At 28.8% G+C, this 9,537-nt stretch overlaps 1 protein-coding gene across 1 annotated transcript; it reads left to right on the forward strand.

Moving 5' to 3' along the window:
- The first annotated feature begins 1,522 nt into the window (after positions 1 to 1,522).
- Positions 1,523 to 8,699, forward strand: LOC108779765 (protein yellow). The gene is made up of 6 exons (XM_018547268.1): positions 1,523 to 2,069; positions 3,276 to 3,508; positions 4,445 to 4,626; positions 6,493 to 6,959; positions 7,407 to 7,650; positions 7,984 to 8,699. The coding sequence occupies exons 2-6, from the start codon at positions 3,283 to 3,285 to the stop codon at positions 8,203 to 8,205; spliced, it is 1,341 nt and encodes a 446-aa protein (XP_018402770.1). The 5' UTR covers positions 1,523 to 2,069; positions 3,276 to 3,282; the 3' UTR covers positions 8,206 to 8,699.
- The last annotated feature ends 838 nt before the right edge of the window (positions 8,700 to 9,537 follow it).

Below are 9,537 nucleotides of genomic sequence, written 5' to 3' on the forward strand. Positions count from 1 at the left end.
TTATATTTAAAAATAGAACAAATATACTTTTTTTATAAATCATCTTTTTTCTCTTATCTTTATACATATATAAAAATATGATAAAAGGAGATTATTAAAATGTGTCCACTACATATATATATTTTTGCTAATATAATTTCTGTTAGTATATTTGATTAAATAACTTATTTTCTCTACGCACGAAATCTGAAATATTAGTTAAATAATTTTTAATGCACTTTACACGCAATTATGGCCATTTGTATTACATATACGTATATGATAGAGAATAAGTAGTCATTTATTATTTCCAGATGCGTTATTTTAACTTGCACAGTTGAAGGTTATATTCGTTTTATCGAGAAACAAAATAATTGTCATTACAATTACGCATTAGAATCTCCATAATGACGAATAAGTTGAATGGAAATGAACAAGATGCAAAATATACGCACATATAGATACCTATTGTGTATGCAGATGTCTTTTGTACATTTACTTCCCTATTGATTTTAAAACACGCTAACAAGTTATACCAGAAAAAAATTTATGCAGAATAAAGTATCCATTACTCAGATGATATCACCCGTTTACTTTATCGTCCTTTCTGCTTAAAATATTGTTAAAATGTTGGTAGAACCACATGATAATAGAATAAGATAATGATTGTTCGAAATTGAAAAAATACTTCTACAGTAAAAAGGCGCAATTTTTATAAAGCACTAACCTAATGACACACTAACCTTCTGAAATTTCGGCAGTTATTTAATATTACCTATTAAATAATAAGCTTTTATATTAAAATACACAAATGTACATTAATATATTTTTAACAATACAGGCTTATTTTCTTTTTATAAAATTTAAAAACTGTGCTGCAAAATAAAATTTGTTTTTATATTAAATATTAGAGATAACAACGATAGCTCTATAAAATAGTCGCAATATTTTAAAATTAATGAGAAATTTATTCAAGTTTTTAAAATTAAGAAATACAACATTTATTGATATATCATGATAGTTTTTACATAAATCATTTTTGAATAAATTTGAAATTATGACAGAATTAAAATAAATGCTTTGTACTTGCATACAGACTTAGTTGAAAAGTTGTTTTCAAGTTGCAAATCATAGTTAATAATCGTTTCAAGCAACTTTTCATCGCAATTATCAAATAATAATATATCGCAGCGTGACGTTAAAAAATACGTACGTACGCAACAGGGTCACTCAGTTTTTCTTTCCTCTTCAAAGATATAGGCTCAGCTGCTTTCGTCACTGCAGGTTTGTTGATTTTTCTGTTTGCATGCGTTATTTATGCAGAAGCAAAACACTTGTATTCACTTCACTTGCGTACCATGACCTCAAACGGCAATCTTATCTTCGATACGACAAACGGCAACCACCTCCCTTTGAAGTTTCTGTTCCGGTGGAGCGGAGATGTTCGGACACGAACGCGTGAAAAGTTACGCGTCGCATTGAGAAATCTCACAGTCGTCCCTCGATCGTCTCGTAGTCCGGAGCGTGAGGCCAGAATATCTGTCCTCCCGAATTATCGTTTATATTTAAAATAACATTGAATAATTCATTATTTGCGTGAAACGAATAGAGCGACTCTGGAGAATGTTGCGCTCACTACAGTCGAGTTTTCTGTTGTAATATAGGATAAATATTGAGAATACCTTATAAAAAAAAAAAAAGAAAACTACGAGAATATTAAAGAAAGATATCTTGAGCTCATTGATGATCATAAAATTGGAACATTGACGCCCGGAAAAGGGAAAAATAAGAGAAAAGCATTTCGTTCAATATTAATAGTTAACGCTAGCGCGTATAACAACCGCCTCCGAACTTTTCTATCCGTGACAGTGAAAGTGCTGAGGAAAAAAGGGAAAAAGACCGGCTACTTCTTTAACGATACTCTTGTTTACGAAAGAACGAGCAAGAACGTTGTTGCGAGTCAGTACTCCGTCGTCTTTGAAAACGAAGAAGCACGTGTAAAACTATGTCGTGTTATCATTGAGTTACGAAGAAGTGTCAAAAGATCATTAAATTCGTCACTGAAGATAAAGCCGTATTACATCAAAGAGGTAAGAAACATTTATCAAAAGGTTATGTAAACATAGGCATTTGTAAAGATTTGATATAAAAAAGCGTCACTTTCTCGCAAATTATCTTTAAGCGTTTCTGCCAACAGTATAATCAGGGAAATTATAATAATATACATTATATATTTTATTTAAGTTATAAAATATATTCAAAATTTATAGCAGAATTTATAGCAGAAATATATAGAGATAATGTTAATTAAGATTAACATTATCTCTATATATTTCTGTATCTCTTACAGAGTAAAATAAAACTTTTTATAATAAAACAATAATACTTTTTGTGATTATTAATAACTACATTTAAAAATTAATTAATAACTTTATTAAAATTTCAAATTTAATGATTTTATTATTGTATTGTTTATAAAATAATGTATTATTAAATTCATTTTAAAATAATAAATTTCTGTTAATAGAACTTTGTTTTAATATATATAGCTTCATTTTAAAAATATAATAGTTAGTCGCAAGCAGAACAATAAGTCATAATAATGTCAAACATTAAAATATATTAAAATGTATTGTGGAAAACTTGCCATTTTAACGCCATTTTAATGTTATAATATTTTATTTTGTTTGGAGTGTACTCACAACATTATTAATAACACTTTTAATCACTTTTTTTACAAATTGTTATCAATTTTTTTATATTATTTTAATAATGTACAAAAATATCGATGTCAGAGAAAACTGAATGAAAATATAAAATATATACTTTTTGCGAATGTTTGTAGAAGATGAGTTTTATATAAAACATTAAAATTTATTTTTTGTTTTGACAATATTTAATTACCTTTATTTCTTTGTCAAATTTTATCATGCAATTTCTGCAGTGAAAGTCTATAAGGTTAGAAAGTGCAATAACTTAACTAATTTATAAAACCAATCGCGCTCATACTTGGAGTACATATAAAACACGTTCGACGTTTGACATTTAATTCTCGATTACCTGTTGTTTTAAATCTGTAACAACGCACCGTCTTATGCTTTGTCTACAATACACAGAGTTAGACTAAGTAAAAGTAAAAAATTAACCAATCAATTATTTTTCTCACATCTGATTGTGTTGATCAATTTTTTACTCGCTTAACAAACATATTTAAGAAATAATAATAATATTTATCATAAATAAAACATTATTCTTTCTGATATTTTCTTTAAATAACTGATTCACTTTGTTCACAGATTTATAATGAAGCTTATACCGATCCGAGGCTTGATCCAGTTATTGCACCGTTTCATTATACCGTTCCTGCTTTTGAAAGGATGCGCCAGTATTGAGAAATTAAAGGGCATATATTCCTGGAAGGCTTTAGAATTTGCCTTTCCAAATGTGCATACGAGAGAAAATGCTATACGAGAGGGCAGTTTTATTCCTGGAGCTCCAGTACCAATCGATGTGGATTTCTATCATAAAGGTTTGAAACAATTTTTATATTACTCCAAATAGGAATGGTTCCAAATAATTAATAATACTGTTAAATACTCTTTTTACTCCATTTTATGCGCCATCATTAATTTAATTTTCGTTATTCTTTTATAAAATTTGAAAACTAAAATAATATATGTTTCATAAAATTATGAAAGATTTTACAGCTCTTGTTGCTGCTCGATAATCGTTATTCTCTCATTTGATGAAATTGAGTCAATTGTTAATCTGAAAATTATATTATTTAAATAATTATAGGTTACAATAAAGATTTAATCGCTACCGCGTAATTGATCGATTGTGATCTAATAGTTCGTGCTAGAATATTTCACGTTGCTTCATAATTTATGCGTTTTAAACGAAACTTCTTAAGTAATGAATATTTTTATATAACTTTTGCTTGACTTCAATTATCATATGTAAGAATAATTTTCATAATATTGAACATTATAATTTTTCATTGAATCGCCTTGACAGATAATTAGTCTGTCTCAATCAGAAAGTAGAAAGAATTATATTTACATAAATACAAATTCTATGTAATTTTGTTGTAAAATTGTTGTGCAACCTTTTAATATTATTATTCTAAAAAATATAGATAGTTATTATTCTTTCACAATTATGTAGTTATTATTCTTAAAAAATTGTTTTAAAGAATATATAGGAAATATATTTTAAAATTAATGTACGCACGCACGCACACATACATATGTATATTGCGAATGGAAAATTAATAGGATTTTAGTTTCAAATACAGATATTATATGAATCATTCTGTGACACTAACAGAACTAAATTGGATGTAAATTAAAAACTCTTTTAGTTCACACTTGCTTGATTACATTAGCCTTACGAATAATTTGACAATTTAGTAAGTTTTAATCGTCTAGCTTAATAGTTAATAATTAGTTTAATGAATACGTAGCTAAACATGGATCCGTAGTCTTCATCACAATACCGAGAATTCAAAACGGGGTTCCGGTCACCCTCGGTTACGTGACGAATGATGTTTCTCCCGAGGGAAATCCAATAATTGCACCTTATCCAAGCTGGGAATGGAACAGATTGGGACATTGTGATGCAATTACCAGTGCATTTAGAATGCAGGTAATGATATGAAAACTTTACTTGTAAATTGGATGAATAATTAAACTTGTTGTTTAATAATTAAACTGACGCAACTTAAAAACATCGTATCGTAATCAACAACTTCGCATTAACTGATCATGCGATAGTTTCTAACAAGATTGAAATTTTCAATATAATTTAATGTTATATTTTTAATTAAATAAATTTTGTTTGATTTTTACGATATGAGTAAGCGAATACAACTATAATCTGAAAAAATTTGATAATTTACGAAATCACATCAATTTTAACTTTTTTACGATCACTGACGTAACCAGATATAAAAAATCTTAAAATTAGAAATATATTTCTTTCTTTTCCGACACATATTATCGGAAATCGCACCTCGCTCATTCAGTAATAAACGGACGTCGCGTGACGTTATGGAAACAACTCCTTCATTATTATTCGAGAAACTCAAATAACAAATCACACGCGGAAATTCTTATAAAGGACGCAATATAAATTATCGTAATTTATGTGATATCGTAATTGCTAACACTGACCACAATAATGCAGGAAGCATGCTTTCCGATATCTTCTTTACGATGAGATTGTAGTGCCCACCACTGAGACAAATCTACCTTATCATTACGTTATTACGTATACAATGCGCACGATCTGGAACAAAATGCTCTGATATTCCTGGTCGTTTAAGGCTGAAACATTACGAGTTCGGATAACAGAGTACTCATTATATAATTCCGTCAGTTAGATATTAGCTAGTTCTATTCTATTTAACAAAATGTATATTATATTATGATTTTTTGGTAAGAAAGCATTTTTATCTGAATATTACGATAATTTGTGTAAAAATTATTTTATGACATAAACATTCTGCGCGCGTCACGCGTGTAGAAATTCACTATATACGTTTATTTAAAACGCTTTCTACGAGAAAGAATGCTGTAAGCACAATGCGCATATAAATTATCTTTTATATTATCACCATGCCTCGCGTTTGCTTAATTTGCAACAACATACGTTTTTATGCTAATCATGAACACGTAGAATTTATAAGATAGAGAACCAAGAAGTGTGTTATCTTTTCCAAAGTGAAAATAAGTTTGAACTATTTGTTGAAATTTACATTGAGAGCACTTAAAGAAAAAATTTAAAAAGTATAATAATTAAATTATAATATGTTGTCTTATGATTATTACATTAAAAACATGTGATAAATTAAGAATTATTAATTTGTGCTAAAAACATTTAATTACAAATTAATTCAATAATTGGAAAAGGGTAAGATTTAATTTAATTTAATTAAAATGCATCTGAATTAAATAATCTATGTGTAAGATAAATATATAACCAATTAGTAGACATGAACAAATTGTTGTATAAAGTGATAGAAACATTTAAAATATTAAACTTTTGACGATTTATACGATTTTAAATAAATTCATTATTAAACTTATTAAATTTTTGTAAACCACAAATTTATTTGAAGTAGTACATACATATCATTAAAAGTTTAATATTTAAAATTTTGTACCACTATGGCCAACAAATTGGGTCATGTCTCCTAATTGTCCATTAATTAATACATTTATCTTATTTATTATAAAAAACTGATTTTATTTTTTTAAATATAATATTATATAAAAATATCGTAATAATTACACACATATACATTTGTTTAATTTTAAAATTTAATGATTATTACATTATTTTGTGATTTTAAATAATATATTAAATTTCTGACTATTATGTTATAGCGTGTTTTTACTCTTATAAATTTCTCTTTTATAAAATAATTTTTTACGGACCAACGATTGTGAATTTTTATCAAGAAACATAACTTAAAAAAATATAATACTACAAAAAAAGATATTATCACAGGTGGACTCGTGCGACAGGTTGTGGGTCATTGACACGGGCAAACTCGAAGAACGGCAGATCTGTCGTCCTCAATTATTGTCGTTTTCGCTGCGAACAAATAAAGTCCTGAGTCAGTACAAGTTTCCAAGAGAACAATTCATGGATAATTCCCTGTTTGTGACTCTCGCAGTCGACATCCGCAATACTGGCGACAAATGCTTAAACACGTTTGTTTACATTGCTGACGTGACTGCATACGGATTGCTCGTTTACGATCATCGCAACTCTCGCTCCTGGAGGATCACCAATAATTTGTTTTATCCCTACCCAGCCCATGGAACGTTTCACATCAAGGGAGACACGTTCGATCTCATGGATGGTATTTTGGGACTTGCTCTGAGTCCCATGAAGCAAGATGGTGATAGGATTTTATATTTCCACTCTTTGGCCAGCAGAGTCGAAAGTTGGGTACCTACTTCTACTATCAGGTAAGAAAAAAATTAACATTTATTTAATTGCAAAAGAGTTACAATTGTATTAAATATTATATTGCCGTAATTTCTATCTTAAATATGTGAAATATCTGAAATACATTTTATGTATTACATTATATGATTACGTATAATTCATTTTATTAGATATATATTTATGGAAAAAATAAACATAACATTTAATGATTACATTCTAACAAGCTTTGTTTTTAAATAAAATTTTAAATTAATTTTTGTACAAAAACTTTATTTAAAACTGTAGACGTTTATAGTCTAATAGTTAATAAAGAATATATAACGATAATATAATTAAATAAGAAGAATAATAAAGGTTTCTATATAAATTTTTTCATTATATAATACAAGTATATTATTTCCTATCTTTATTATCAAAGAGTATTCCGATAAATATCATCTTATAATCGGGAATTCATTATTATCTAGGAATTATAGTCTCTTTCAAGAGCACTCTGATGCTGCACCAAGGTCGTTCCGTGCATTCGCTATAGAAAGGTCATCACAGTCGGCCGCTCAAGCTATGGATCAGAATGGAATTCTCTTCTTCGGTCTTCTGTCAGAGCTCGCATTAGGATGTTGGAATAGTATCACTCATCCCGAGTACGGTGGTACCAATAACGAAGTCATTATTGTCAATTCCGATACGCTACAATTTCCATCTGGAATGAAGGTACGATGACAGTTTATTTCAACAGAATTGTTTAATCAAATCTTTTATGACGCATATTTCTATAGCTAAAAAATATGTATTATAATCTTTTTTAATAATTTTTGTTAAAATAATAAAATAAAATAAAATATCTCCGATTTAACGCGAAGATAAACGTAATAATATTGACAGTTTTATATATAAATAAAAGGTAGAATGTACATTACAATTACATTGTATCGACTTTTATATTTGCTTAGAAGTATTGGGAAATCGTTTTCCCTTACGATCTTTTCGCACTTTATTTCGAAGCTTACATTAGTGTAATCAATACCGTGACCAATCTCATTGCAGGTCATCACCGCAAAAAACGGCCGTCAAGAGCTGTGGATTCTCACATCGTCGTTCCAAAAATTCATGACCGCGACTATGAACTCGAATGAGACGAACTTCCGGATACAGGCCGGTTACGTAGACGAGCTGGTTCGCGGTACCAAGTGTAACGGTGTGGGTCTCCACCTTGACCGCAATCGCGGTTACGAGACGTCCGCGCCCGCGCCACTGTTCGCCAAATGAAGATCGTGGCACCACGGGGAGGTCGATGATTCGCATTTTCAGGCGGTGACGTCCGTCTGGTGGCATAAGTATCCAGAATTCTTCCCGGAGTACCACCACTTCCCATTTCTGATCCCTTCATCGTATTCATTCCCAAGAGTCTTTACCCGACCATCCTTTTTCCCTTGGATCGTCACATCGATCTACAGTCACAGACCAGTCACAGATTTTACTATTTTTATTGATCACAACTGAAAAACGCGCGATACTATGTGTACCTTGATATATACCTATTCCCGATGCGAAGAACGAGTCCTCTCCATGTTCTCAAGATTTTGTAGAACTCGAGGATCCCTGAGGCTACTCGTGGTGCCAGTTCAGCTTTACAGTCTGTTTACGATAGTTTTCTCTGGTGCTGTAGTATATAAGGTATTCATCCGGAAATAATAACGGATAAAATATATCACCCCGTTCCTAATGTAATGAATATTTTATTTAATTTTATTGACAACAGAGACCCAATGTAAGTACTGAAATGTACGTGTATTTTTTATATCAAATTTTATTTTACGTATTTTATGTATATCCCTGTACACTAAATGTGTTATTATTATAATAATTACGTATTAAGTAATAATTACTGTATAATTACTATTAAGAAATATTATTTATTAATCATTTATTACATAACAAGATTACGATGAAAAAAATAAAATAAAAGTTGTACACTGAAACTAGCAATATTTAATGAATATAAATTATAAATTATTGTAATAAATGGAAATTTATCTAAAAAATTTAACTCACTTTTTAATTGTTAATTCTACTGTTTAGAAATATTTGTATTTTTAAAATGATACATTTATTACAAACGTAATTTATTCCTCTTAATCATAATTTTAAGATAATATTTTAAAATTATATATCTCTTAATTATAAACTATAAACAAAATAAAGAAAACGTTAAAACATATTTATCATAATCATCAAATAATTGACATTAAAATATTTGCAATACTAAAGAATGCTTTATGGGTAAAATGAAAATGCATTGTATTAAGATCAAGTTTCTTTCCTCAAAAATTGATTTAAAAAAAAAAAATAATTTCAATTAGTTGTAGACTTTTGAATTTATTACAACTTATAAATGCGTTGAAAAAAAAGATAGATAAAGAACTTTTTAAAAATTATCTGTGCATTTTAGGGACAGAGATATACGATAGCTATAATTTTATACATATAGTTATTTCAGTTTATAAATTCTTAAATATATCAAAACGAAACAGAAAAGTGGATTACTGTTACTTAAATCTTGCAAAATTTTGGCTTCCTTTCTCAGGTGTATATGGTACT

This window comes from Cyphomyrmex costatus, unplaced genomic scaffold (assembly GCF_001594065.2).
Source record: "Cyphomyrmex costatus isolate MS0001 unplaced genomic scaffold, Ccosl1.0 scaffold1211, whole genome shotgun sequence".
Lineage (NCBI taxonomy): Eukaryota > Metazoa > Arthropoda > Insecta > Hymenoptera > Formicidae > Cyphomyrmex > Cyphomyrmex costatus.